We start from the raw sequence: 26828 nt of genomic DNA, 5'->3' as shown, positions 1-26828 counted from the left end.
GCGCTTTGTCATCGGGTATGGGGTTTGGAACTCGCAGAGATGAAGAAAACTTCAGTCTCGACTGGGGTGCCATTGTCGTGAATTTGGTCGAGAACAGTGACCGTGGACACTGCGAAAATCGCGGTTTGTGAGAAAGTTTTGCGGTGTTTTGTTTCCCGCAAATGGAAGGTGCGACCTGGCCAGTTGATGGCAGGTAATTGAGGTGAAAGAGAGACAAAAACTCGCATTGAAATCAGTCGTAATAGACGCGTAGAAACATGTACGAAGCAGTTATTGGTATCATCTAATCTAACCCAGGTTGAACTCGTCAGCCATACCCGCATGACGCATGAACTTCTCCCGCGCTCTCACAGCCTTGCGCATCTTCGCCGCTTCCTCCGTATCATCCACCTTCGTATCCTCCAGCGCAGCCTTGCTAGCCACTGCACTTTTGTTGGCTCCCGTAGCAGCCCCTCTGATCTTCGCCGGCTTCTTGCTCTCTCGTCCAGCCCCAGTTCTGAGACCTGGCACCTTCATACCGCTCGGACGCTCTCTCAACGCAAAAGCTTTCGCCAAATGACCCAGATGCAGCTGCTTGATGTCGAAATATCCTCTTTCAGCCGCCACGTGGGTGGCATAAGCGCGGACGTGGCTTTGGTACGCTCGCCTGGCGCTTTCTAATCGTGCCGGCGAGGCTAGAGCCCATCGTTCCACGGCGAGCTGAAGGTCGGTTGCTTTCTCCATGTACTCAGTCTTATCCTTCATCACGCCGGATGTGACGAGTCCCTTCTTGAGGATCTCTTCAGCGTCCTGACGACCGATGTGAATGCCCGTTTCGCCGTCCTTCCTGTCAGTCTTCAAGATGTCGACATATCCTTCTTCACAACCTGGCATGAGGAAGATGCAAGCGCGGCCGTCGCGACCAGCACGAGCTGTTCGACCAATGCGATGCAGATGGTCTTCCCGCGCGAATGCAGGGTCGAACTCCACCACCAGATCAACATTTGGCAGATCTAGACCACGAGAAGCGACATCGGTGGCTAGCAGGACCGCGGGTTCGTTGTTCTTGGTAAAGTGAGCGAGCGTAGAGGTACGGAGAGATTGTGGTAAGGAACCATGGAGGCGATATGTCGTGACTTTATGTGTGTGTGGCGAAAGTGATGGCGATTCGGCGTGCGTAACAGCGATCTTGGTTGGATCTGACTGTACCACTGATTTCTTTTTAGATTTCTTTACGTTGGCCTCTTCGTCGTCTTCTTTCTTTGTGTCTTCTTTAGCATCATCCTTGGCTGCCACCTTTTCCTCTTCCAGGTTGCTGGTGAGGATATCGAAATGGAAATCAACCGAGTCGGCGCAGGAAATGAATACGATAACCTTCATGACGGAACCTTTACGAGCGAAGGCACGCTTCAAAAAGCTAATGAGGGACACGAGTCGCAGCTTAGGGGCAACAACAGCGTACGACTGCTTCAATTGGGCCGGCGCTAAGAAGGCTTGATCCTCATCATCTGCCCCTTCATTCTCAGTCCTGTCAGCAGGATCAGACCGTATGTGCACAGCATCCTTTAAACTGATTTCACCCAAGCGTTCTACATCCAGTTTCATCGTCGCTGAACACAGAACTGTGGTTCGCTTGGCCGGCAATCCAGGAATTCTCGAAGCCTCATCCTTTTGCGCTCTCATGCGCAGATTGAGATTGCCGACAATTTTCTGAATCTCGTCTTCGAATCCGAGCTCCATGAGACGATCTCCCTCGTCTAGCACCAACCACCGCACATTACTCACGTCCAGAGCCTTTGTGTGCTCCAGATGATCCGCGAGACGTCCGGGAGTTGCGACCAGAATGTTGATGCCCTTCCGTAACCGGGCCTTCTCTGACTTCTTCTTCTCACCACCAATCACGGTCGTCGCAACCAGCCAATGCGCACACCTAAGGAGGTTGTCCAGCACATGGGCGATCTGCTTGCTGAGTTCTCGTGTCGGTGCCAGAATGATCGCAAACAGTCCTGAGTCGCGAGATACGGAGTCATCGACCTTCCGCTTCTTCATGTTCGCTGACAGCTCCATCAGTCTCTGCACAATCGGCAACAGGTATGCCAGCGTTTTTCCGGAACCGGTTTCGGCTTGTATGAAAGCATCCGAGTCGTCTTTGATCAGTTGTGTGACAGCTGCCTTTTGAATTGCCGTAGGCGCCTTCAGATCCATCTTCTTGAGCAAATGTGCGGCGAGCGTTGGCGATATGCCAAGCGACGTGAACGTATCGAGCTCGCTCGTGAGCGGTGCGTTGGACGGTTCGACGGGTGCATCTTCGGCAGGTTTTGTTGATAGCGTTTGGGTCGTTGAGGTAGGATTGAACGAGAACAGTGACGAAATAATCTGCTTGCCGCCCTTGGACGTATCCTGCTTCGCTGCTGGGTTCTTCACAACGTTCGCATCCGTGTGCGGTCGAAAGTCTGCAGCGGACGCATCGTCGTCAACTTTCTTGTGGCTATCTCCGCTCACTCTGGGTCTTTTTGCAGGCCTGTCGTTGTCGTACTCGGGCGATCGGTGCGGTCGCTCGGGGCGCGGGCCCAGCTCGGTACGATTTACATCTGTCGCATTGACAGACAAGGGAAGAGGAGCCTTCGGCGCCCTTACTCCAGTCAAGCGCTCGGTAGCTTTCGTGTGCCAGTGCGCCGCCGCCTTCTTCGCCGTCTGTCGCTGTTTCCAATTTCCTCCCTTGAATTGCGGCTTGTTCAAGATTCCGCTGTCCGGTATGGAAAAGTTGAGAAGCATACCATCGTCAGCCATGTTGTGTTGCTTGAGCCCGTTGTTGGCTCGGCGGGGTCTGAAGTTGCGCAAATCTCGACCACCCAACTTTTTAGTGGAGCACGGCCGATTTCCGAGGTAACCCGCTGCACGTGACAGCCGTGTTCATATGTGCGCCGCAGATTTCAGACTTGCAGTCATGTCTTCGCGAGGAAGTGAGAATGGAGGACCATTCACTTCCTTCCTGCTTCGCAACTGCACAAGGCACTTTCCATCGGAAATTTCATTGGATATAAGTACGGGAGCGGGTTTTGAGCTAGTCAGTCAGCTCCTCCGCTCCTCCCCGCCATGTCTTCTATACGGCACTTTCGAGGTACAGCACGCTTCCCAACCCATTGAGACCACTGCCTAATACTTCCAAGTCCCTAAAGCCTGCAGCTATGCAACTGCAAGCTTCTGTCGCATCCACCAAGCTCCCAACACCGGCAATGCTCTCCGCTTCCTTTCTACCACTCCAGCTCTTAGAGACGCGAAGCACTTCGCTCCGGAGACCAAGATCTTCCGCGATGTAGAACCCCTACGGGAATTTAGGAGAGCCGCCCTCCTAAATAAGCGCACCGTCGGCCTGGTCCCCACCATGGGCGCCCTGCACGAGGGTCACCTCTCCCTTGTGCGTCATGCCGCTGCCGAAAACACGGACGTCATTGTCACCATATACGTGAACCCTACGCAGTTCGGGCTCAACGAGGACCTCGCCTCCTATCCGAAGACATGGGAAACCGACCTGCGCATGCTGCACACTCTGGACCGGGAGCTCGCGAGCGTAGAAGGCGCGGGACGTGTCACCGCTGTCTTTGCGCCGTCCACAAAGACAATGTATCCCACGCTGCCACCTGACAGCAGCATACCGGGTGTGGGCAGCTTCATTGAAATGCGCCCACTAGGGCAGTTACTGGAAGGGGCGAGCCGGCCGGTCTTCTTCCGCGGCGTGGCTACTGTCTGTATGAAGCTTTTCAACATTTGTCAGCCGGAGCGCGTATACTTTGGGCAGAAGGACGTCCAGCAGACCGTTGTCATCAAACGCTTGGTGAAAGACTTCCACCTCCCAATAGGCGTTAAGATCGTGCCTACGTCGCGCGAACCAGACGGTCTTGCTCTGTCAAGCAGAAATGTGTACCTCGGTGCCCGTAGGCGTACTGTAGGCATCGTGCTCAGCCAAGCCCTGCGCAAGGCCGAAGCACAGTACAAGGCTGGAAAGCGGACACGCGGCGATATCCTGTGGCCAGCGAGTGATCATGCGGACCAAACGAAAATGGCGCAGGACACACTGGAACCTCACAAACGCGCGCGGTTCGAGGTCGATTACATCAGCCTTGCCGATCCAGAAACCATGGAGGAGCTTGATGAAGTAGATCCCGCGCGAGGTGCCATCCTCAGTGGCGCTGTTAAGATGCTGCCTGTCGAGGAGCCGAATGAGTCCGAGGACCTGGGTGTGGGCGGTGGGCAGATTCCCGTGAGACTGATTGATAACATCGTGTTAGATCCTGTCTCATGATGCTCAGCCATAGAACGGTCATGCTGGAGCCGATAGCTAGACTTGACCTCAAAGTGAGAAATGTAAGAGTTTTTCCAATCCAACCTATGGTTTGTTTGAGCAGTCTTGCTCCTGTCCATCCGTAATTCCAGCCTACTACCCGCCAGAGAAGACTTTTAGCATCGATCCTGCAGGCATCAACCCCTTCCTGTGCATCATTAAAATAATTCTGCCAACTACTGCCGCGCTTTAGAAAGTTTGGCACCGCACTTGTCACTCCCCTTCCAATGACCTCATAATCTTTAGGACACACGGAAGCAGTTCAGTGAGGCTCTATCTCGAACTCGAAGACACTAGAAGCATGCGGAGCTTGACCAAAAGTGATGCGGCGCCAACTCGACATCATCACATACGATTCGTCGAGAGAGCTGGTTAAATGACAAACAGAAGGTTTCCGGAAAGCGCCGGGCGAAAGATTGGTGCCAACAGGCCGACATAATCTTCTTTGGGGCCGAGAAGTACTATGCAACGGGAAAGAGCGACTTCCTCAGTGAGTAAACACGATACGCTGGAAGGAATTACACCCCCAGCGGTAAAGAACGACATGACTCAGGCAAGAAAATTACGCAAAGGAACTGCTGAATGTTACGCTGGAGAACAACACTGATCTGTATTGCTGACGTCGTGAACTATACGGAATGTGCGTCCAAATGCCGGGCCTTCTCAATCGCGGAAGACTATAATCGGCAGTTCCAATGTATGATAGCCGATCGCCTTGTCGATCCACATCCCAATACCTTGCCAGGTATATATATTGCGCTGATTCAGAAACTCCAAGGCTCCGCATGCGATTCATACCCTATCAAGTCAATTTCCAACACAATCCACCAGACGTCGTCCAGGCAAATCAAGGGTGCAAAATTGCGTCGTAGTCATCGTCCGTCATCACCATCATCACCTGACCCATCTGGCCTGCGATTTCTAGCTCGGCAGCCTCTAGGAGGTGCAGCTTCCGCTTCTTCTCATCGAGCTCCACCTGCATCTTGTCGACCTCGCGCTGCTGAAAAACACGGAGCTTGATTGCTTCCGTGCGCTTGGCCTCGAGAAGCTCGTGCTTTGTCGGGCGATTCTCTTTATTTTCTTCGTTGTCCTCCAGAGCGGGCCGCTTGCCGTTGCTGTTATGGGCTTTTCCGAGGAAGAGCGAAACGCTAAGGTCATCCAGGGTGGAGTAAATCCCAGCTGGAGCAGTGTACTTGCTCGAGCGAGAAATCTCGACACCATGAGCACCGAAGAAGCCGGGGTCTAGCGGCTTGGTGTTACGACCCTTGATCTCCTTCAAAGCCTTTCGATACTTGCCGAAGGTTGTCTGTTTACTCTTCTTGAAAGGCTGCACAGATGTGTCGACTTGGCCACCAGTAGAGGAAACCGGCGCCGGATTCTCGCCAATGGAGTTGAACTCGCCTGGCTTTCGCACATGCGGCCAGCCAGTTGGAGGAGATACTAAGACTATCAGCGAGGATCACCACCGAGCCAGGAATAAACTCACGTGTTCCATAATACTTCCCCACGGTGTTGGCAACGGACACAGAAATGAAATGCTTCTGGAATGAAGTGGCCATGTTCACGGCCACCTTCGCCTCGCCAAAGCAGAGAAAGATGTATCCAACAGTATAGAATAACTTGCGCCAGCTAAGAGAATCACCCTGCTCCTTGAAAGACTGGAAGGGAAATGTGAGCGTGGGTAGAGCTGGCCACCATGACGCGTGCGTCTGCTCACCCGTCTCTTTATCGATGTTGATAATCCAACCGAGGATTGCCTTGTTTGGCTCGCGGCTTGGGACGACCCAGCTCTGTACCTCGTCGTTCTCGCCGAGGAACAACATCCGGTCATAGACCTTGGCGATGCCTTTCACTTTGAGCGTGGGCTCGGGGAAGAAGTCCTGAAAGATGTATACGGAGGGATAGGAGACTAGACGAAGCATGTTCCCAAGAAGGTTCTTATCCTCCAGCCACTCGTTGATCTTCTCCAACTGGCTCTTATCATTATCGGAATCGTCGCTCGCCTGAATCGTTCTATTCACGGTCGCGGCAGTAGGATGCGCGTCTGAATGATTAATTAGTCTCGAGCAGGCTGTCGGACGACAAGACTTACCATTCGGAGCATACGCCTCTTTAATGTGGGTCAGTGCAGTCGACAACGCTCCAGGATTCTTCGCTGAGGTCGTGTAGACGACATCCGCTTCACCGCAGAGCAAGAACACGTAGCCGACTACAGCTTGGATCTGCATCCAGGCGTCTTCCCGCGAGCTGTTCGTGAAAGCTTCCCAAGGGTAGTAGAGTTCGTCGATGCAGTCGCGGAGCTGTGTGATATCCTTGATCGCGGTGTAGGCGCCTTTCGCGCTCTCCCGCAGAAGGAAGCGACACGGAAAGATCTTTTTGTCGTCCGCGGGAAAGATAGCACAGACTTCCGTCTGCTCATCCTGGCCTATAACAAGTTTTCTACCCTGGTTCTTCAAGTGAAAGGGTTCGGTTCGCACGTCTTCATCAATGTCTTCGAAGATGTACTCCTCCACATCGGGCAGCAGGTCAAACTTGATGTGCTTCTTCTCTTCGATCCAGGCTTGTACCTCTTCTAGTTGGGTATCTGGGCCGCTTGCGTCTCCAACGATCTTGCCTGTGGGGTCTGGCACTGTTAGTCGATCTCTGCTTTTACCCCTCCTGGTTTCGACCACGACTTACCGCGTGAGAGGAATTTCCTGTTCGCAGGTCGGGGATTTCCCGCACGATCGAGACGCATTCTACCCGTCTCTGTTCGAACTGCAGAGCCATTAAACGGCGCGGGAGATGTTGCTGCACATGTCTGCACAGGCTTCTTCGCGGGGGTTCGTGGCTTCGTTGCAGACTCGTCAGCCGGATGCGTGTCGGAGCCACGGCGCGCGGGATGTTTGCCTTTGGAGGAGTCATAAACGTTCCGCGTGGCAACTTTGCGGTCAAGATCTATCTGCAGAGTTGATTTGCGGTTGTAATAGGACTGCTTGCGTCGAATAACATTGAGGATGGCCTCGCCTGTGCGCGCCGCTTTGCGAGCAGACTCCGTCTGCGGGCCTTCAGCATGCCGAATGGATTGTCCGGCTCGCTCCAGCTCAGGAGATGATGGCGGGTCAGACAAAGTGCAGCTAGGCGAAGGCCGCCATGGGCCGCGGCGGGCGGAAACACTGTCGGCTTGATCAGCCATCGCACAGATTATTTTCTGTCTGATACGGCGGAGCCTATGGAGTGGAGCGGGGTGGATGGGAGAAAATCAATATTTTTGGAGGGTGACCGGCTTGTACGCAAGGCCTGCGCTGCGACCGCAATTGAGTTGGCGCCCCGCCAGTGCTGAGTGAAGGCTGGTGTTTGCGCGGGGTGAATGATCGGAAATGGCAACTGCGGGAGTTCAGGCCAAAGTTCTTCCCACTCGCCGGTAATATCACTGCAAACGCTCGATTCAACGAGGAGAGTGAATAGCAGGCATCACGTGGTGGTGACGCCGCCCGCGTGGAAGCGAGGAATGGAGAGGAAATCAACATCCACGCCATTCGACGTGGGCAGGCAAAGACAGACCCAAGACGTCGCCATGCTTTCTGTTCCAAACGAAAGCTCCTCCAGGAAATACCATCCGCCGCTCAGTCCTGCCTCCTCGCACGGCAAGTTTTCAAGCGCTGCCAGCTCGCGCGAGGCGCTGCTCACCACGTCCTCCAACGACATCCCTTTGCGAAAGCTTATCGCTGCTGCTTCTTCCTCGAAGCCTTCGAGACCTCTCCATACTTCCACATCCAATCTTTCCCTCCAAAGCTGGCCTGGGCATCCGCGGCAACCACCACAAAACCAAGGCCGCCGCATCAATGACCATACTATTGCTCTTTCGGTCACGATAACACTTGCAATACTCGTACTCATCGGTGTCCCGCTGGGAGCTATTCTGCCGCAGAAATATGTTGTGCCACTACCCATTAACGTCCTTGTTCCATTCTATGTGTATCCTGACCATAATTCGTGGGAAAGAATGTTCCAGGCGTGAGTATCAAGTCTATCTACTGATCTTTTCCCGCCACCATTGTGCTGACTGTGGCAACAGCGCCATCAAGCACCCGGAATCTAACTTTACCATCATACTCTCCGTCGACCACGGACCCAGCGCCTCAGTCTGGCCGCCAGGAATATACCTTGCCCCCATTAAGCGGCTGAACATGCTGCCCAACGTCCAGGCGATTGGATACGTTGATACCGAGTACGGATCACGCGATGGCGAGAAAGTGCGAAAAGATATAGCGACATACGCGGGGTGGAACAACACCGATCTTGGGATATCGGGCATCTTTTTCGACCATACACCAGCTGAGGACGTCAACGATGCGCGGATATATCTGAAGAATGTCAGCGCGACTGTAAGACACACCGAGGGTTTTCTAGAGCCTACCATTGTCGTTCACAACCCAGGCAAAGTGCCCAATGCGAATATGACCAATTACCAAGCCGATGTGACGGTGGTGTTTGAGGGCGAGTACAAAAGCATGCCACCAAGAGAGGAGACCAAAGCTAAGCTGCGGGACCTGGGCGGCAGACGCCAGGATTACGCGGAGATCATACACTCCGTTCCGCGGACTATGAGCAGAGGAGGTATCAGGAAGATTATCAACGGGGAGAGGAGGTACGTTGGATGGTTGTATGTTACAGATCGAATGGGGGATAATAAGTATGAGTGGTACAGCGATAGATGGGAAGAGTTCTTGGATCTGACATTTTGATTACACATTCACTATGCCCCGAAGCTTTTCGATGTGATTGATCTTCAGACGATCGTGATACATCGCTCGTCCGCTCCGTATCCCGCGACACCCTGGTGTAACAATCCCTCCCAGTGACAAATCCCTAGTCTTTTCCAAGAGCTATCCCCACTTCCATCAGGTATAGCACACAAGCAAACTATCAACTTCTCCACCTCATTCTCGGCCATTACCAGGCACCATACGTGCTGAGGCGTGTCTACGTCGGAGTCGAGTGTCCAGCGTTCAGGGATGATCTTAAGCTTAGATAGATTACAGCGTTTCCACACTGGCGGTCTATGCAGATCGTCTCTCGTGAGATGATATCTGAAGCAAGGCCCCTTCACTGTGATCCGTTCACGGAGCTGTTGCTATTTGAATGTCGTCTATGCTCACTCTGGACTGCAGATCGGTAAAGTCGTATTGCTCAGGTGCCTTGGAATCATTCGGGGTGTTTTGGTAAGACACAGGATATCCGCTCCCGAGCCATAACCATGACGGCGCGGGAAATATCTCACGTGCCTCGGCGGTGTCGTGATGTCTGGAAGACCTGGTTTTGTACCAGAGCAATTAACTCCGGAGACTAATGCGCTGCATCCCTGCTATCGGGGTATCCTTTATGATGCCACCCACGGCATTGAGAATACCTTCCATTACGAAGATTTTGTCGCAGATCAAGGTAAAATTTCTCGCAGAATAATTTTGAATGAATTCCTTCCGCACATCGGCTAGTCTCTGCTGTAGGACCTGCGTATCCGCTGAGCCCACGATGGAGATTCGAAGTAACTTTAGAGCCCAGGTCTCTTTCGGATTTTCGTCGTTGAGTATGCTAGTGGGGATTCAAAGGCAGATGCAAAAAGACGATCCCAGAAAAGCTCTCCGTTACCGTAGTAGAGAATACGCGGTGACAGCAGCTGCTCCTGAAGGTTCCACCCTTGAGTATCTTGGCGATCCTTCGGACGACTACCAGACTGTGTTTAACTCGTATATAGGAGCACGTAAGACGCTCCTTCGATGTCGGCAATCTTGCGATCGCGATATGGAACGCTTTTGAAAGGATCATCCCTATGGATACGAAATGGCCGAAGACATCGAACATTGCGCGGGTGGAATTTTCCCTCAGAGTGCTCTTGACAGTCCGCGACTGCGATGGTGAACAAAGCCCCGTTATATGCAGAAGCCATTTTGGAAGCTTCAGCTAACCAGCCCTCTGGCAAATCCTGGACAATACAGAGAGTGTCCATCTACAGATACCGGAGGTCGAGGCGTTTGACGATATAGATGGCCTCTCTAGTCGTTTTAGAGAGCGAAGGGTAACAGAGAAGATTCGAATCCGAATTCTGACGACGTGAGTTTGGGTCGAGGCTCGTCTGAGTATCCGAATTGTTTAATCTCTCATATAATCTCACAGAACGTGTTCGGACCCTCTGCCCTTACTACAGTTCTTCGAAATGTGCAGTAACCCATGTTAAGATTTGCTCGCAACCCCAGAAGCTCACGAGCTTCTTCAGCGGATGGCCATGTGGTTCTATCGTGGTTCCAGTAGCGCACAAAGAGGCCACCATATTAGTCGTTCAATGCTTGCATCACCCGGAAGTCGCAAAGTATTGTGGCAGGTGTACATGAGCTATCTAGGTCAGTAGCGAAGAACGTTGAGTCGACAATGTTTGAAACATTTAGACAGGCAGCAATCCTAGGTCATGATATGGAATGATGAGAGAGACGGCAGTGCGTTATCCATGAATACGGCTAAGGAGGGGGGGAAGGGCAATGAGTTATGGCTCACCGGTCACTCCATATGGAATACGAGACCACAACCACACATACAAAGGGCAGTATCGATACAGCCTACAAGCGATACCAAGGATTACCACAACCCTCATTATCATGACGGACGTATTCTAGTTTGATAAGTTCGGCGGCGTATAGTATCGGGCACTAGCGGTATTACCGCTCTTACGAGGCATTGGCGGCTCGCCGATCTCCGACCCCTCCCACCTTGTGTAAGCGCTAGCTCGGCTGCAAAGCAATGACTACGCTTGTCGAAGCACCTCATAAATTGACATGTGTATTTTCTAATGCTCGTGCCGCAGAGCCTGCTACCCAAAGTACGAGGACGATCCTACCATCATGTCTACCACTACTGTCGAGACCGTGCCTTTGCCCGCCCTCAGCCTCACACTACAAAATGGCCAAAAGATTCGCTACCATTCAGATATCTCAATCGAGGCCGACGAAATTCCAGTCATCGATATCAGCGACATCTATAGCGATAATCTTCAAGCCCGTAAAGCCGTAGCAGAAAAAGTTCGAGAGGCGGCGCATCGCATCGGCTTCTTCTACATCATTAATCATGGCATCGATCCCGAGCATGCGGAGAATACATTTCAACAAGCGAAAAGGTTCTTTGCGCAGCCCGAAAAGAAGAAGATGGAAGTGTGCACAGATTTGGTTACAGAATATTTCGGTTATTTTCCGATGGCAAAGGTTAGTCTTCAGAGAATGATGATGGAGAGTTTCATAACACATATATAGTATAATCGAAATGGAAAGAAAGAGAAGGACCTCATGGAGGCTTACAATTGGGGCTATAGTCCAAAGTACGATCCCGAAGTGGCGAGTGGAAAGGAACCGGATGTTGACTACGTGAAGCTCCTGTGGCCCGTAGAGCTTCCTGGCTTCAAAGAAACGCTTTATGAGCACCATTCTCAACTGTTGACTCTTGCACGTCGCTTGACAAAGACATTTGCTTTAGCGCTTCATCTCGACGAGGACTATTTTGCCGAGTACATCAAGACTCCAGCAGCGGGCATGAGGATTACACATTATCCTTCACAAGAAGTACGCATTTGCAACAGAACTGAACAGGATAGTCTTATTAACCATGGAATAGGCCTCGCCTTCAGACCAGCTAGGAATCGGCGCGCATACTGACTTCGAGTGCTTTACTTTCGTGACACAGGATGAGCACGCCGGCCTTGAAGTGCTGTCAAAATCTGGCTACTGGATCAAAGCCAAGCCAATACCGGGAAGTATCGTCGTGAACATCGCAGACTGTTTCATGCGACAAACCAACGACTTCTTCGTCTCGACTGTGCACCGCGTCGTCAACAAGGCCGGCGCAGAGCGCTATTCCTGCCCCTTCTTCTTCGGCTTCCAGCAAGACATGAAGCTAGAACCTGTACCCACATGCGTAAGCGATAGCAACCCGATGAAGTACCCTATCGTCAGCTCGGGCGAGTATCTCAGGTGGCGAGCCGAGCAAGCTAAGAAAGTGGTATGATGGGGGTCGGCTTGGGTACGGAAATAGCCATACCGGGTGAATACTTCCTGAGGCTATCACCAACTTCCGGATCTTCAAGCGCCGTAGCAGAAGGATTCTTGAACTATCTCATTATCATTACCACCTTATTGGTACATATCACGACTCGAGTGTACGCTAAAGCTCCCTCCGCGTTACCCCACTATCGTATTCTTGGCTGTCGCCTTCCTCCGAGCCCCAGAGATACCGTCTATCGCAAAGATAAGCGGTACAAGACACTAATGCGCCAACAACGACTCCCTAAGCCACGACTTTCGCCATTCTGGAAATATGTCTGATAAGCGACATCCGTTAAAGTAGAACCAGTACTTGGATCGCTGCTGCCGACCGCCGGTGCTGATGGAATTACTCTGAGAAGCCATGGTGTTTTCAGCAAAGGTCTTGCTAACTACAGTCAGTGAGAAGTTTCAAGAGAAGAAAGTCGCATTAAAACGTGTATTCTCAAGTCGCGAGAATCTCGTTCGAGCGTTGGAGGTCAATGAGACTGCCTACGGTCGCACCGAAGAACGCAGCTTCTGGAAGAATGAAGACCTCGATCTTACACCACCGTCCCAATGGACTTGGGGATGGTATGACTTCGCAGCTTTCTGGTGGAGCTATGGTTTCAGTGTCGGCGTATGGAGCGTTGGGTCTTCAATGGTAGCAATGGGATTGAACGCCTGGCAATGTAAGTCCTGCAGCCGGTATACAGCCGCACTCTGACATAGAATAGCCATCATCTGCGTTTTCATCTCCCATATGCTAGGGGCCATCGCCATAGCCTGGCACTCCAAGATCGGTGCCAAATGGCACTTTGGATTCCCTGTTGAAAGCAGAGTCATGTGGGGCATGTACGGCAGCTTCTTCCCCATTGTGATACGACTCCTTGTCGGGCAGATCTGGACCGCGGTATTGATGATGCAGGGTGGTTACTTCTTGTCCATTTTCTTCCGCTGCGTTTTCGGCCACCACTGGCACAATCTCGAAAACACCATCCCCAAAAGCATGGGCGTAACGGTCCAACAACTCGTCGGCTTCATCCTCTTCGCCGTCGTCACCGCGCCCTTCCTGATGCTCCGCCCCCACCAAATGCGCCGCCTCTACTCCATCAAATCCGTCGTCCTCCCACCTGTCGCCATCAGCCTCTTCGCCTGGTGCATAGTCCAAGGCCGCACTGCCAGCGCCTCCGCAGGCACCTTCAAATCGCCCATCCCTAATCCCAAAGGCGCCGCCCTCGCTTGGGCCATGCTCTCCGCGATTAACTCCTGCATGGGCAAAACCTCCTCCATCGCCGTCAACCAAACCGATCTCGCGCGCTACGCCCGCACGCCCGGCGCGCCCTTCCTCTCGCAGCTCATCTCCCTCCCCATTGGCAACACGCTGTGCGCCACCCTCGGCATCTTCGCGACGTCCTCCACGCAGCAGGCTTGGGGAGTCACGCTGTGGAATCCGTGGGACCTTTGCTCGGCGATCTTGGACCGCCACTGGAACTCTGGGTCGCGCACTGCTATTGCGTTCGCGAGTATAGCCTGGATGTTGTCCATCTTCGCAAGCTGCATGGGCGTCGACGTGTTCCCCTTCGGCGTCGACGTGACGGCGCTGTTCCCGCGGTGGCTCAACATCCGTCGCGGCATGTATCTCTGCTATGCCATCGGCCTTGTCATCTTCCCCTGGAAGATTCTACAGAGCTCGACGACATTCCTGCGGTTCTTGGGCGGGTATAGCATCTTCCTTGCGCCGCTGGTGGGGATCTACATTACTGATTACTTTGTTGTGAGGAGGGGGAATGTGTGGGTCAAGGATCTGTATACCGCGGAGACGGGGGGCAAGTATTACTATGTGTGGGGCGTAAATTGGCGGAATGCAGTAGCGTTTACGACGACGGTGGTGTTTCTGGTGCCGGGATTTGCGGCGCAGTTTGGCCACGAGGTTGGGGTTGGGTGGGAGCGGTTGTATAGCCTAGGGTGGGTCATGGGGTGTACGTTCTCGAGTGTCATTTACTATGGGTTGGCGATGATAGGGGACTTCTGCAAGGAAGAGAGGAAGATGCGATTTGAGGAGAGCTATGATACTCAGGGTATGTTCTGTGCGGGGGTTGTCGAGGGTGTGGGTGCGGAGGGAGACCAAGAGAAAAGACCTGAGCTGAAGGGCGTGACGGAAGAAAGCAAGGTCAGCGAGTTGTAGTCGGCGATGAGACATGAGATTATTTGTTTAAACTCTTGCTTCAATCGTTCTTGATTGTTAGGACGTTTTCCTTTTGATATTCAGGATGACACGTCCCATGTCAATTTGCCGTCTAAATAAGTCCTTTGCTCTTTGCTGAGTTTTCATGTTGACGGATATATGAAGTTCGATATATCAAGACAGGCTGCATGATGCATCTGTAGTCACACAATGCGACACGTCGGGATAAGTCCTCACCACGATCGAGATAGGATGATACTGTGCTAGCCTGGCACTAAAGGTAGTTAACGTGAGGTAGAACCCACGCATAACGTATTAGTGTGGCGGTTCACGATGGTACATGATAGGAGCGCACTTTAGACGTTACGGTTGTACAATGGCAGAATTACAGCATGTTTGATTGGGTATCGCTACGAGACAGACACGTTGAACTGCAGTGGGGATCGTCCTCTCTATCGTCTAACGCCGTTACAATCCAGCCCACTCAATGGAGAAAGCTCTGACAGGCTCCACATCCACAAGCGTCTTCTTCTTCATCTTCTCCTCCTTGTTTGGCCGCAATGCAGGATTCCATGATGGGGCAGGCGGAGTTGGCGGCGTGAAAGTATCTCCAACCTTTTTACCACCCGGTTCCTCGCCTCCAATGAGGTATGCCTTCTTCACACCTGTACCCAATCTGCCACCGCCGACGATGTCGAGCAGGTCAAACTCCTCGTCCCAACCCAAGCCAGTTGCGAGAAAGTGACTGTGGAAGCGTAATGGATCTCCGGGGTAGACGGAGTAGTGGCAGCCGAAGCGCAAACCGGGCATCATGAAGTAGCCTTTGGTATGCAGGTACCGAAACAATGGGAAGCTCTTCGGTACCTCCGGAAGCCCTAGAGCATGTGAAGGCAGGGGCTTGGACAGGGGCGGGTACGACGTGGTTGGCGTGATGTAAGTGGTTTCCAACTTCTTCTCGGGAACCTTCACAGCGGGCACGGGTGACTCATCCCCGTCGAACAGCGATGATCCCACGTCCTTCGGCGTCGAATCACGACCCTTCTTGCTCGGACGCAGGCCTTTCTCCCGCAACACCTGCTCGCTTCTCTCGTTCGCGCGACGGACGACCTCTCGGCTCATTTCAGCACCTTGCTCGTCTAAGTCTCGAAGATACGCCAGTCTGTCCTCTCGGGTCATCTCTAGGAAGCCCTCGCGATGCACCGCCGCATCATCGACGATATATGCGTGGCCTTGCTCAACTAGGACACGCGCCTCTTCAGGCTGAAGCTCAAGCGGGATGCCGAGGAAGACATTCTGCTGGCTGAGGTTGGGTATCGTGCCCACGAGCACGCCGATGACGTTGTGCGTGCGGCGCGCATGTGCGACAGTCGGTGGGTCGAATAGCAGGTAGCGACCCGCTACATACGCGATGGGGAATGGTTCCTGGACCGGAGGCATGTCCGGAGCCATTGTGTCCTGCGCAAGTGTTACGTTAGCACGACTTCAAGTCAAGCTGGAACGAAAAGAAGTTCGTGTAGAAGCGGTGAATCATAGTGTGAATACAAATAATTTGAGTCATCAAGTCCCGAAGGATTCAGGGGATTGACAGATTAATTTAATAATCATAAGACGGCGGAGTGTTTGGGGTGGGAGAAGCTTACCTTCACTTGTACGGTTTCATGGCGCAAGTTGGAGAGTTGAAGTGTGAAGAAAGCTTTCTCGCGATTTTATATGGCGGCTTGGCGTGCGCTGAATCAGGTGACTAGCGAGGCAGGTGCTGGTTCCGAAGCCAAAACATCTCGGAACGCACAGCAACAACATTGCCCCACCAACCACAAACATACACGCACAAAATGTCCAATAACGTGCGCGCCTCCACTGCGCATCCCGCCGGCGAGCAAGCCCCGAAATCATACTACGAGCAACAGCGCGAGCTTCTCATCCTTGAGATCGCGCAGTCCCTCAACAACGCGCTGCACAATCTGAATGCGCTGAATCGGAGCTTAGAGGAAGTCATTCAAGTCGGCAACGAATTCGCGCCTGTGGAATCGCTGTGGAGCCATTTCGAGAGCGTGATGGGAGACCAGGGCCTGGAGGAGAAAGAGACAAAGCGGGAAGGAGATGCGGAGGAGGGGGCGAGTCAGTGCTGAGAACGCTGCATAATCTTGCCCTCACACTCTCCCAATTCCGCGATACCCTTTCATTGAACAATAAGTTGGCGGGTTGCTAAAAAGCGCTGCGCTAGGAGCGAACGTGGAGCCAAAGTTAGATGCTCAAGTCGACGGACATGATAGGAAGACGCATGGCAAGACTGAGGACGTACAGGACGAGCATGTTGCGAAGAGAAGCACGCAGAGCTCGGAAGCATTACGGAGGTTGGGTGTGAACGTGAGCCGGCGCAGGAGAGAGTCTTTGTGGAATCAGGCTTGGAAGAGGAAACATGAGTGACAATGACCTAGATGGAAGACACGGGATGGAAGTGAGTGGAGAGCGACAGCGGCGTTACAACATGATACCCGGATTCTACTTCGGAAAATATCACCTCAAAGGAATATACAACACAATGCAACGAACTAGACGGTTGTAAAGATGTTCTGTTCAAATTTATTGCACCTGATGTGGCCATGCTAGCCACACCCCATAAGATACCGAATACAGACAGTAAAGACAAGGAAACATGTAAGAGAGACCAATGCCGCTCGCTGCATGGGAAACCTTCCAGACCAACGCCCGCTAACTATGTATATGTATGTCAGTCGTGATTTGACAACTCTCTCTGGTGGGTCCGCTTCCACGGACGAACCCACTCATGCAATCGACCAAGCGACTGCTAGGCAGCGCGATAGCGAAACAGGCCGCGAAGAAAGGCCAGCGCGTCCGTGATCAGGTCATTAAGCATCTCGATCGTGTCGTCCAGCGTCGTGAATCTTGATAAGCCCTTGTTCGTCTTTGTGGATGCAGAAGTGGTGTTGGAATAATCATCGTCAGATGTAAAAGGAGAAGCAGAAGACGGACGCGGGGATAATGGAGATGAAGCGCTTTCACTCAAGTTCAATGCTGTGACGGACTCTAAGAAACGATGGACGAGTGCCTTAGAGAATGGTGCACTTTTCTCGCTTCTTGGTCTTCTTACCGCCACTGGGGAATCGTTTGTCTGCTCGCGGCGCGCCCGGGGCGACTGAATGTGATGTGATCTCGGGCTCCTTGTATTCGTCGCCGACGGCTTCAGTCACCGCTCGGTCGAAGATCTCTTCTACGCCGTCTTGTTCTTTACTGCTGCACTCCATGTACAGAGCGCCCATCTTCCTGGCAACGGCGCGCCCTTGCTCGGGGGTCACTGGCGTGAGGCCTTGGGTCTTGAGCAGCTCGATGCAACTCCGCTTGTTGCGTAGATCCGACTTGAGACCAAGGAGCATAAGTGGTGTGGTTGGGCAGAAGTGAAGGACCTCCGGGTACCACTATCTCTGTTAGCACTGCATGGACAGTAATGGGATTGGAGACGCACCTTGTCCATGACATTCTCAAGCGAGTTCGGACAGTCAATGGCGAAGCACACGAAGATGATGTCGGTCTCGGGATAGGATAGCGGTCGCAACCGGTCATACTCTTCTTGGCCGGCAGTGTCCCAGAGCGCCAACTCGACCATCTTGCCCGTGGGCGGATGAGGGGTGTGGGTGATGTAGTTCTCGAAAACAGTGGGCACATATTTCTGGTCTGGTCAGCCTTGAAACGAGACGAACGACTGAGCTGGTGACGTACCTCCGGGAAGTTACCTGTGCTGTAGCTGATCAGCAGACACGTCTTGCCGCAGCCGCCATCGCCGACGACGACGAGCTTCTTCGAGTACGTAGGCGGCTCGGTGATGTTGGTGTCTCGCGTGGCGGTGGTGGCATAGGAGCTGACAGTGCCGTTGCTGTTGCGCTCGCTGGGCGTCCTGATGGGCCGGCGAGCGGGTGTGACGGACGAGATGGGCGCTTTTGTGCTTTGTTTGCGGCGCAGATAGTCGTAGTTTTGAGAAGGCGCGGTCGTGGCAGACATTGTGGAGGATGTGGTGGAGAAGCGATGCGCAGGCGCGGGCGGTTGGTATCAATATACACAGGCAACTCGTCGTGGTTGCGTTGCGGGAGCGAGTGGCTGGGGTATTTAGGCCGAGTGTATGTTGACGCTCAGCTGCGTTGACACAGCAACCGCCTGCCCGCATCGATCGAGGCTGCGCTTCCAAGCGGCCGCCAGACACAAGCGAAGCGGGCGGGCAGGGGGCGGCCGGGCTCCCATCGAACAGCACGTCGACCAAGCCCACACACCCCGCCAGAGTCCAGCGTCCCTGCTCCATGCTCATTGCGCGCCGCGGGCTGCCATTTTGTCGCCTCAATGAGTTCCAACCATGAGGGCACCGCGTCGCCCGCGCCCGCAGCGCCGCCCGCCCGCCCTGCGAAGGCCCCCGAGAAGGAGCCTCGGCTGGACGCTGGAAACAAACACCACGACCACTGTGCGCCCAAAATGCCCCCCGCCCTCGCGACGGCTGCTAATGCGCGCGTGCAGACGCTCGACGGTTGCCGCCATGGCGCCATGCGATGCGCAACTACCTGCTCCCCATCGTGCGCTGGGAGACGCCCTGGCTCGCCCTGATGCAGGACAAGCTGCGCTCGCCCGCGCTCGACTCGTACTTCGCCGTGACCGCCAATCTGGGGACGCACACCTTCTACATGATCTTCCTGCCCATCTTGTACTGGTGCGGATATACCAATATCGGTAGAGCGTACGTACCTCTGTGCCAGTCCACCTCCCCGCACTGACACTGGCAGGATGGTCCACATGCTGGCAGCAGGCATCTTCTTCACCGGCTTCATCAAGGACATGCTGTGCCTTCCTCGCCCACTGTCGCCTCCGCTTGCACGCATTACCATGTCGGGATCGGCCGCCCTCGAGTACGGCTTTCCATCGTCGCACTCGAGCAACGCCGTCTCCGTAGCCTTTTATGCCCTCTACAAGTTCCACAGCGCACGTGAAGACTACAACCCAAACGTGTTCTTGGCGCTCCAATTACTCTGCTACTGGTTCGCCATTTCCATTGTGTTTGGCAGGTTATACTGCGGCATGCATGGCTTCCTCGATGTCGTTGTTGGCAGCGTGTTTGGCGGCGTTATAGCCGTCGCCCAACTGATCATCGAGCACAGCTTCGACGACTGGCTCTTCGTAACAAGTCCAGTGCCGCCTTTGATCATCACCCTGGTCATTTTTGTCCTTGTTCGGATTCATCCCGAACCAGCAGACGATTGTCCTTGTTTTGACGACACTGTATCGTTTGTCTCAGTTGTCATAGGCATCAACGTGGGTGCGTGGCACTACGCAATGACCGGCTTGGCCATCGATGACCCTATTCCTTCCACGAATCCATTCCGATTGGAGACTGTTGGCTTGCCGCGGGCCACGCTTCGAATTTTACTGGGTGTAGTGGTCATCTTCCTGTGGCGTGCCGCCATGAAACCAACCCTATTGAATGTTCTACCGCCTATATTCCGTTTGCTGGAGCAGCTCAGGCTTAATTTGCCACGAGCCTTCTTCCTCAACGCTTCGTGAGTACCTGAAATTCCTCTTAGTAATGGTTGTACTAACATGCTCCAGGAAATACACCAGTATCCCAACACTGCGAGGCGATGACAATGTCATTCCTCCGGCCTCAGAACTCCCCAACATGCTCAAGAACCTGGCCCACCCTCGCAAACGCTCGGTATCAGTAGGACCGCAGTCTGCGGCTGATGCCTATGAAACCCTCGCCTATCGCAATAGACGGCGCAGGGAAAGCATCAACTCTCTTGACGGCGCCATCCAAGAAGACGCTGCGTTCGCCCCCGTAGAGAAGAAGCCTTCGCTCCGAAACCTCAGATCATCTTCTCGACAGCGCGAGAAGAACACAATGGGCGCCAATTTGCTGCCCACACCAGCAGCATCAAGAGTGCACTCTTACGAGCAGATGATGGGCACAGGGCACGTCGAGGGCATCGACATCACGCCGCCCGATAGCGAGACGGAGCTCGCGACGCAATCACCCGCCGAGGCAGAAAGTGAGAAGCGCGAAATTTTCATGCAGTTGATGAAGCCGCGTGTCAGGTACGATGTCGAGGTTGTTACGAAGCTGATTATCTACTCGGGTAAGCGTCCACCCCCATGACAACGGTCTCTTGAGCCCGCTGACTCTATGTACAGGTATCGGGTATGTCGCTGTCTGCGCAAACCCTATTCTCTTCGAATTCGTCGGTCTGGGTACAGGTATCCGGACAGGTTCAATCTAAGTATTTAAAAGTGCATTGCACACAGCCCATTCTTGTGCAAAGATGTGCGGGAGTAATTTCTGGTAGCGTTTGATAGCATGGATGAGATACCCTTTCTGAAGTCCACATTTCGTCTCGGTGCTTGTGACACAATGCCACATCACGAAACGAGGTTTCGCATTCAGCCTACAGTGGTACATATCGAGACCAATGTCAAATTAGATCTGCCAGCACACGACGTCGCAGCCTGAGTCCCGTTTTCGCCGACTGGCCCGGTGACACGGGCACCAGCCACAGCAACTTGAAAAAGTCCGATACGTCGTACGGCCGGCGCTCCGCGACCTCGTTTGAACCCTGGCAGTCAGATGGAGGCGTTGCGATGTGGAAAACGCACCAATCGCATCGGGTCTGGTGCGAAACAAGTAGGGAAGCTGCAACACGTCATCGTACCTTGTTCGCAAACAAGTGTTGCAGGTGGACGAGTTGGCCTGCATGCGGCGTTTAGACTGTTGAGTCGTAATCATGTACGTGCAAGAATGCGAGGGGGAGCGGGTGGTTATTTTGGTGGAGATGCGGGTGAGATTTGTGCCCAAGGCGTGCTGACAGGATGGGGTATTCTTGTATGGGGTATGAATATCAACACTCGCATGCACCCATTTGGCTGCATGCTTACCGTACAGCGAATGGCGCCTGCCCACGGGGCAGATTAATTCGATTCGTTGGCCGATCAGTCAATTGCGTTCCCGTAAGCGAAGTGACCCAGATTGTTGGCCGAAACTGGGGATAGCACCGTGGTGATCCTGGCGGAGATGTAGACGGACTTCTACAGCAACAACGTGGCTTCGGTCTTCGAGGTGCTCTCATCTGTGGGAGGGATTGCAGCACGGAATTACACTCAGTTGCCATTGTTGGAGAGCTTACTGTAGCTCGCAACATACGCCTTTCTTGTGTTCCTAGCTTGTGGTGCAGCTCCAAGACACCAAGCAAGTCAAGCCTCCATCCGCCCAGCTGTGCCAGCTTACTACCTGTCTTTCGGCGCTGCCTGGTCGCTGCAGTGGAGCTGAGACGATTTGAAATTCGGCACGCTTGCTGTTACGGCGTAAGAAGGCGTGTTCTCGCTGTGGCGCAGGAGGAAGGAGAACGCACCGCCACACCTCGGGCGACGTAGTGTCGTCGTTTCAAGCGTTTAGCCGCGGCGATCAAGCCCCCATCCCGTTACGACAAGAGGGCCCAGTGCCTTGATTTTGTGGGCCAAGCCAGTGACGTTGAGCTTCGCAGAGTTGGCACCGATGCTTTCCGTGCTTCGCACATGTTAGCGTCATTGTCGTGGCGCGCGCATCCTAATCATGAAATCGTCCTGACAACGGGGAATCCAATCGAGCCGTCCACTAAGCGAAGCCGTCGCGAACAGAGTGTCGGACAGCGCGCGGAGGCGTGCAGGGCCATTGTAATTGCGATCTAGTGCGCTGCACACTGACCGCATCTGTGGCTGGTGCAGTACGCACCCTCATTGCTCATTACCCCTGCGGCCCTGCGGGCGACTCGTCCAGTCTGCCCGACCGTTTAAACCCCTTGTGTGCGCCCGTTGTCCTTCCAGTTCCCATCCTCCTAATACGATACGGCGCCTGCGCATTCTAGGCTGCAACACAAAGCTCACCGGTACACCCAAGACTGTACAGCGCGCGCCACGAAAGCTAGAAGAAGCACTCAAAGATACAACCGCGCTTGATCGACCAACAACAATCGCGGGTTGCAGCAGCACAGCCGTTTCGCCCCCAAACCGAACGCGCTTCCGAGCCTCAGGCATAGTTCCGATCTGCACCACCACTGAGCTGCTCGTCTTTGTTCGCCAATTACTTCACTGGCGCACTGCTCGTTGAGCAATATTTGATCACATCTACACTTCAATATGCGTAAGTCATGGTCTCCTGTTGTGTTGGTCTACACGATGAGCCGCCCTCCCGAGGTTATTACCGTGTGTACCATTGCTTGTGTGTATTCTGATAGTAGTATACAGACGCCATACGTAGACAAGCACATCGCGTGGCTAGTAGCCCCGGTGTGGGTACCGCCTACAACCCTTTTTCCCGTGTACGATCTCGGGATACCACACATCAACGCGATGCAGAGGCAGCGCCGGACAGATCGTATTCCGAGGCGCAGATGCAGCTAGGCCACGAGCAAGATAGAGCTTTGGAGAGCGCCCAAGCAGAGAAGGAATTTGGCGGTCCCCATCACGCGAGCACCGAGCCCTCGCCCATATCGGGACGAAATTCTTTGAATGGAGACGCTACAGCGACCACCGACTTCGCGCCGAGCGGCAGCGCAGCGCCTAAGAAGGCATCTGCGGATATCAGCGACAAGACCGCAGTCAACAATGGTATCGAAACGCAGACGAATGGATCCGTTGTGAAACAACGTGGATGGGTAAAGAAAATCATCCATGGCGGCAAGAAGGAGGAGGACTCTGACGACGACGAGGGCCGCCACGAATCTGAGAAGCTGGACATGGAAGAGCGCAGGAGAAGATCGCTCAAGAAAAAGATTCCTATCGGCCAGCAGATTCGATATGTGGTCTTTGGCGCTTGGATCAATGTCCTGCTTGTCATGGTCCCCGTCGGCTTCGGGGTGTACTACACGCACAAGATCAATGACATTGGTGTCTTCCTGATCAACTTTATTGCCATCATCCCATTGGCTGCGATGCTCAGCAATGCTACTGAGGAGCTTGCGCTTCGCGTCGGCGAGACGCTCGGTGGATTGCTCAACGCGTCTTTCGGGTATGTGTTCTCTTATCCGGATGCGCGCATACTTACATTAACATCACTAGTAACGCTGTCGAACTTATCGTCTCAGTCCAGGCGTTGGTTAAGGATGAAATTACCATTGTCAAGACCTCTCTCATCGGTAGCATACTCTCCAACTTGTTGCTTGTCCTGGGCATGTCCTTCTTCGCTGGTGGCTTCAACCGCGTCGAGCAATTTTTCAACATCACTGTCGCGCAGACTGCTTCTTCTATCCTGGCTCTTGCCATTGCTTCACTGATTATCCCGACCGTGTTTCACAACATGATCGCCAACATTGGCACAGGCGAACCTGGAGATGCACAGTCAGACGCGAAGAAAAACTCAGAACTGGTAAGACCCAACTTTGCCCGTACTACTAGAGGTTATACTAACAAGTGGCCTACAGTCTCATGGAACAGCCATCATTCTCCTTTTTGTATACGGCTGCTACCTCTTCTTTCAGCTCAAGACACACGCAACGATGTACAATGCGCCTAGCGAGAAGGGTGTTAAGCGCAAGCAGTCTGTCGACGGAAGCGTCGCTCGCGGCATCGCCACGATCGGAGCCGGCACTGCTGCTACAGCAGGCGGCGCCGCAAACCAAGACCGCCACCTACAGAACAGCAAGGAAGCCGCCGACGACGAGGAGGATGACTTCGAAGAGCCCAACCTCACCATGTGGGGTGCGCTCGTCACTCTCGCCATTTCCACCACCCTTGTCGCTTTCTGCTCTGAATTCATGGTCTCCAGCATCGACGGCTTCACCCGTGAAGCCGGCATTTCGACAACCTTCGTCGGTCTGATTCTCCTGCCTATCGTGGGTAACGCCGCCGAGCACGCCACCGCTGTCACCGTCGCCATCAAGGACAAGATGGACCTCTCCATCGGTGTCGCCGTCGGATCCTCCATGCAGATTGCACTCCTCGTCCTCCCTGGTATCGTCGTCATCGGTTGGATCGCTGGCAAGGAAGACATGACGCTCTACTTCGACACCTTCCAGATCGCGATCCTGTTCGTCGCGGTGCTGCTCGTCAACTACCTCATTCAAGACGGCAAGTCTCGTAAGTCCTGCCCCATACTTGTGCGTTCCCCAGCGCAATGCTAACAGCCCCCAGATTGGCTCGAGGGCGTGCTCCTCATGTCGTCGTACGTCATCATCAGCCTGGCAGCATGGTTCTACCCCGATCTGCCCCAGGGCGCGGAAAGCTAGAATCCGCGCGTTTTTCCTGTCCTGTTCTTCTTCGCTTCAAACCTGTACATTCCTTGCGACCACTCGCCTAGTCTCCTTGAATAACGTTATGTTTTTCCTTTGGGCGCGGTTACGACCTAAATTATTGAGCCGGTGCGGCAGGCATCTGGCCTTGTCTTGTCTTGTGTTTAATTCCTTGATACCCTGCGGGAGTGAGCATTGTACCAATAAACGTGATCCAGCGAGATCTTTTCTTTGTGTGTGTGTGGAAAATATGATTTTTAGTGTCAGGGTAATTCTATTGTTCATCAATGCATGTGCTCGAACTTGGATGCTGAAGGTGTGGTTTTGTGGTGTGAATTCCTGCGCTTTTGGAAGGAAGGCACGCTCGATGCGGTGGGTGACACAACCTTCTCCATCGTCCTAACTGATCTCTGGACCTGCTGACGATTGCACGCATACTGTCGAGACCGACTTTACAAGGTGGCCTGGATAAACGCAATACCTCTTTCAACAGCGAGGAATCCCGACGTTGTCCATGTCCGCACAAACGCAGCATCCCCCCGATCTCTACCCGAAGGAAAGAATCATCCACGACCTCAGTTTCGATAGGTGTCTTAACGACTATGCGACCGATACGATTCACTACGATCTTCCCTGTGCGCTGCCCTGACTTTGTTCTTCTTTCACTTGGCCTTTGATACCTCGTCGCGTTTCTCTACGGTCAGCAGCAGACGCCTTCACTACAGCTCTCAGAAGTCCTCACACCCCAATCTCTCATACACTGGTGTACTTCTCTCACCACAATGGACGTGAACGTTCTGAGAGCGGTGCTCGCCCTCATCTATATAAGGCTTCACCTGCGATTGATCTTGTTCTTTTCTAGACCACACTTTCCGTCCTTCTCTCTCCTCTCTCTGGAATCACTCTTTCCCATGTCTGCCCCTCATTAGCCCCCAACACAAGTCATCGCCACCAACAGCCTCTTCAGACACTCTTCCTGCAGCATCCGCGCGTGAATTGGTGTTTTGGCTCTCATATCTTCACACCACTCTGCTGCTGGCCACGCGCAAGAAGCGCAAGCGGTTCTTCCTAGTCTCCGAGTGGCTTCTCATCCGTTCTGGACGCTGGTATGTATCATGTCACAAGTTTAGCTGCGACGTCATCAGTCCTGGGGTAACACAGTGCACTCAATTTCACCGGATATGTGGATGGTTGCAGTCGTCGACAGCATGCTGACTTTGGACTAGACACCATGGTGGATCCAGGCCCCAACATTGACAATGCTGGGCTCAATCAAGCTATCGAGGACAGCCAAGCTCCTGATGGTCAGGAGAGTCAAGTGCCCGACATCTTTGAGAGTGAGGTTCTTGCTCCCGAGATGAGCGATGACGGTCTTGGCGATCTGTTTGGAGACAACGACGAGCCTGATGACGAAAATTACGAAACTCTTGCGCTCAGCCCAGATTCTGTCAACCAAACTGCACCAGATCTTACCGAGGATGTTGTCAATGCCTTGTCGGACCCTGAATATGATGAAGCTCTTGCACTTACTCGAGATTCCATCGGCCATACCACGACGGGCTTCATCGAAGACACTGTCAACGCCGGCCCCAACCCTGAACACGAATTTGAAGCTCGGGCTGATGCGCAGAATCCGGAATTTGACCGCGACACGAACATCGAGCATGAAAACGGACTTCCGGACCTGGGCCAGACTATGACTGAGGCTCAAAGCCAGGATCAGCACGGTGGAGAAGCACACGGGCACGAATTGTATGGCAACATGGAGGATATACAGCATCCACACAACGAACAAGAAGACCTTGTTTTTGGTGCCCGTGGATTTTCCGAAACATATGAGGAAGACGATCCAGCCCCTCATGCTCAGCTTCCCACGCGCATCAATGCGGACGAAGACAGTCTTTTCATGCCAGACGAGCGAGTTCCTTCTCCAAGTCCAAGGGCCTTCTCCAGACCTTCTGTGACCCGTGGTCCCTTCAACAGGTCATCCGCTGCACCTGGTCTTCTCGGTAGGTCCTTCGTAGCTC

General features: G+C 53.5%; 12 protein-coding genes across 12 annotated transcripts; 7 read left to right on the top strand and 5 right to left on the bottom strand.

Moving 5' to 3' along the window:
- Positions 1–246: 246 nt before the first annotated feature.
- On the bottom strand, positions 247–3015 carry CC84DRAFT_456038 (ATP-dependent RNA helicase DBP7). Its single transcript, XM_018186347.1, has one exon. It carries the CDS (start codon positions 2767–2769, stop codon positions 289–291), a length of 2481 nt encoding a protein of 826 aa, XP_018040259.1. The 5' UTR covers positions 2770–3015; the 3' UTR covers positions 247–288.
- Positions 2935–4383, top strand: CC84DRAFT_1111650 (Nucleotidylyl transferase). The gene is made up of 2 exons (XM_018175291.1): positions 2935–3100; positions 3150–4383. The coding sequence occupies exons 1-2, from the start codon at positions 3076–3078 to the stop codon at positions 4280–4282; spliced, it is 1158 nt and encodes a 385-aa protein (XP_018040258.1). The 5' UTR covers positions 2935–3075; the 3' UTR covers positions 4283–4383.
- Positions 4384–5168: 785 nt separating this feature from the next.
- CC84DRAFT_1172383 (uncharacterized protein) lies at positions 5169–7496 on the bottom strand (the record flags this gene model as incomplete). Its single annotated transcript, XM_018179976.1, has 4 exons — positions 5169–5767; positions 5808–6365; positions 6414–6944; positions 7001–7496. The coding sequence occupies 4 exons, from the start codon at positions 7494–7496 to the stop codon at positions 5169–5171; spliced, it is 2184 nt and encodes a 727-aa protein (XP_018040257.1).
- Positions 7497–7877: 381 nt separating this feature from the next.
- CC84DRAFT_1137908 (uncharacterized protein) lies at positions 7878–9061 on the top strand (the record flags this gene model as incomplete). Its single annotated transcript, XM_018176172.1, has 2 exons — positions 7878–8317; positions 8379–9061. 2 exons carry the CDS (start codon positions 7878–7880, stop codon positions 9046–9048), a joined length of 1110 nt encoding a protein of 369 aa, XP_018040256.1. The 3' UTR covers positions 9049–9061.
- A 2047-nt stretch (positions 9062–11108) lies between these two features.
- On the top strand, positions 11109–12738 carry CC84DRAFT_456015 (putative gibberellin 3-beta hydroxylase). The gene is made up of 3 exons (XM_018186346.1): positions 11109–11553; positions 11602–11907; positions 11960–12738. Exons 1-3 carry the CDS (start codon positions 11197–11199, stop codon positions 12347–12349), a joined length of 1053 nt encoding a protein of 350 aa, XP_018040255.1. The 5' UTR covers positions 11109–11196; the 3' UTR covers positions 12350–12738.
- Positions 12739–12748: 10 nt separating this feature from the next.
- On the top strand, positions 12749–14551 carry CC84DRAFT_1184080 (uncharacterized protein; the record flags this gene model as incomplete). The annotated part of the gene is made up of 3 exons (XM_018180724.1): positions 12749–13055; positions 13101–14345; positions 14388–14551. 3 exons carry the CDS (start codon positions 12749–12751, stop codon positions 14549–14551), a joined length of 1716 nt encoding a protein of 571 aa, XP_018040254.1.
- A 615-nt stretch (positions 14552–15166) lies between these two features.
- Positions 15167–16222, bottom strand: CC84DRAFT_1193524 (SEN34 subunit of tRNA-splicing endonuclease; the record flags this gene model as incomplete). Its single annotated transcript, XM_018181308.1, has 2 exons — positions 16192–16222; positions 15167–16006 (listed from the first exon to the last, which is right to left on the bottom strand). A coding segment is annotated over exon 2 (834 nt), but the record flags the coding sequence as incomplete, so codon positions are not given.
- A 209-nt stretch (positions 16223–16431) lies between these two features.
- Positions 16432–16659, top strand: CC84DRAFT_1070581 (uncharacterized protein; the record flags this gene model as incomplete). Its single annotated transcript, XM_018173667.1, has 1 exon — positions 16432–16659. A coding segment is annotated over one exon (228 nt), but the record flags the coding sequence as incomplete, so codon positions are not given.
- A 484-nt stretch (positions 16660–17143) lies between these two features.
- CC84DRAFT_1137895 (ras-domain-containing protein) lies at positions 17144–18640 on the bottom strand. Its single transcript, XM_018176171.1, has 3 exons — positions 18290–18640; positions 18036–18239; positions 17144–17988 (listed from the first exon to the last, which is right to left on the bottom strand). The coding sequence occupies exons 1-3, from the start codon at positions 18566–18568 to the stop codon at positions 17623–17625; spliced, it is 849 nt and encodes a 282-aa protein (XP_018040251.1). The 5' UTR covers positions 18569–18640; the 3' UTR covers positions 17144–17622.
- A 169-nt stretch (positions 18641–18809) lies between these two features.
- On the top strand, positions 18810–21087 carry CC84DRAFT_1111631 (sphingosine-1-phosphate phosphohydrolase). Its single transcript, XM_018175290.1, has 5 exons — positions 18810–19019; positions 19073–19289; positions 19336–20106; positions 20156–20682; positions 20738–21087. The coding sequence occupies exons 1-5, from the start codon at positions 18902–18904 to the stop codon at positions 20821–20823; spliced, it is 1719 nt and encodes a 572-aa protein (XP_018040250.1). The 5' UTR covers positions 18810–18901; the 3' UTR covers positions 20824–21087.
- CC84DRAFT_455999 (uncharacterized protein) lies at positions 20922–22052 on the bottom strand. Its single transcript, XM_018186345.1, has 3 exons — positions 21949–22052; positions 21481–21891; positions 20922–21290 (listed from the first exon to the last, which is right to left on the bottom strand). The coding sequence occupies exons 2-3, from the start codon at positions 21736–21738 to the stop codon at positions 21021–21023; spliced, it is 528 nt and encodes a 175-aa protein (XP_018040249.1). The 5' UTR covers positions 21739–21891; positions 21949–22052; the 3' UTR covers positions 20922–21020.
- Positions 22053–22360: 308 nt separating this feature from the next.
- CC84DRAFT_1111629 (calcium/proton exchanger) lies at positions 22361–25092 on the top strand. The gene is made up of 5 exons (XM_018175289.1): positions 22361–22715; positions 22820–23582; positions 23633–23939; positions 23995–24649; positions 24704–25092. The coding sequence occupies exons 1-5, from the start codon at positions 22712–22714 to the stop codon at positions 24796–24798; spliced, it is 1824 nt and encodes a 607-aa protein (XP_018040248.1). The 5' UTR covers positions 22361–22711; the 3' UTR covers positions 24799–25092.
- The last annotated feature ends 1736 nt before the right edge of the window (positions 25093–26828 follow it).

The sequence above is a fragment of the Paraphaeosphaeria sporulosa genome (assembly GCF_001642045.1).
Source record: "Paraphaeosphaeria sporulosa strain AP3s5-JAC2a unplaced genomic scaffold CC84scaffold_2, whole genome shotgun sequence".
NCBI classification, from domain to species: domain Eukaryota; kingdom Fungi; phylum Ascomycota; class Dothideomycetes; order Pleosporales; family Didymosphaeriaceae; genus Paraphaeosphaeria; species Paraphaeosphaeria sporulosa.
This window is presented reverse-complemented; position numbering and strand designations above follow the sequence as displayed.

Coding starts and splice junctions, on each gene's coding strand:
- CC84DRAFT_456015 (XM_018186346.1), top strand. CDS start 11,197: ATGTCTACCACTACTGTCGAGACCGTGCCTTTGCCCGCCCTCAGCCTC. Junction 11,554..11,601: donor GTTATTTTCCGATGGCAAAG/GTTAGTCTTCAG, acceptor ACACATATATAG/TATAATCGAAATGGAAAGAA. Junction 11,908..11,959: donor CACATTATCCTTCACAAGAA/GTACGCATTTGC, acceptor ACCATGGAATAG/GCCTCGCCTTCAGACCAGCT.
- CC84DRAFT_1137895 (XM_018176171.1), bottom strand. CDS start 18,568: ATGTCTGCCACGACCGCGCCTTCTCAAAACTACGACTATCTGCGCCGC. Junction 18,240..18,289: donor GCACAGGTAACTTCCCGGAG/GTACGTCACCAG, acceptor TGACCAGACCAG/AAATATGTGCCCACTGTTTT. Junction 17,989..18,035: donor TTGAGAATGTCATGGACAAG/GTGCGTCTCCAA, acceptor TAACAGAGATAG/TGGTACCCGGAGGTCCTTCA.
- CC84DRAFT_1111631 (XM_018175290.1), top strand. CDS start 18,902: ATGAGTTCCAACCATGAGGGCACCGCGTCGCCCGCGCCCGCAGCGCCG. Junction 19,020..19,072: donor AAACAAACACCACGACCACT/GTGCGCCCAAAA, acceptor GCGCGCGTGCAG/ACGCTCGACGGTTGCCGCCA. Junction 20,683..20,737: donor GAAGCTGATTATCTACTCGG/GTAAGCGTCCAC, acceptor CTCTATGTACAG/GTATCGGGTATGTCGCTGTC.
- CC84DRAFT_1111629 (XM_018175289.1), top strand. Junction 23,583..23,632: donor TTGCTCAACGCGTCTTTCGG/GTATGTGTTCTC, acceptor TAACATCACTAG/TAACGCTGTCGAACTTATCG. Junction 24,650..24,703: donor CATTCAAGACGGCAAGTCTC/GTAAGTCCTGCC, acceptor AACAGCCCCCAG/ATTGGCTCGAGGGCGTGCTC.
- CC84DRAFT_455999 (XM_018186345.1), bottom strand. CDS start 21,738: ATGTTGCGAGCTACAGTAAGCTCTCCAACAATGGCAACTGAGTGTAAT. Junction 21,291..21,480: donor GTGGGCAGGCGCCATTCGCT/GTACGGTAAGCA, acceptor CGCCGCATGCAG/GCCAACTCGTCCACCTGCAA.
- CC84DRAFT_1111650 (XM_018175291.1), top strand. CDS start 3,076: ATGTCTTCTATACGGCACTTTCGAG. Junction 3,101..3,149: donor TTCTATACGGCACTTTCGAG/GTACAGCACGCT, acceptor AATACTTCCAAG/TCCCTAAAGCCTGCAGCTAT.
- CC84DRAFT_456038 (XM_018186347.1), bottom strand. CDS start 2,769: ATGGCTGACGATGGTATGCTTCTCAACTTTTCCATACCGGACAGCGGA.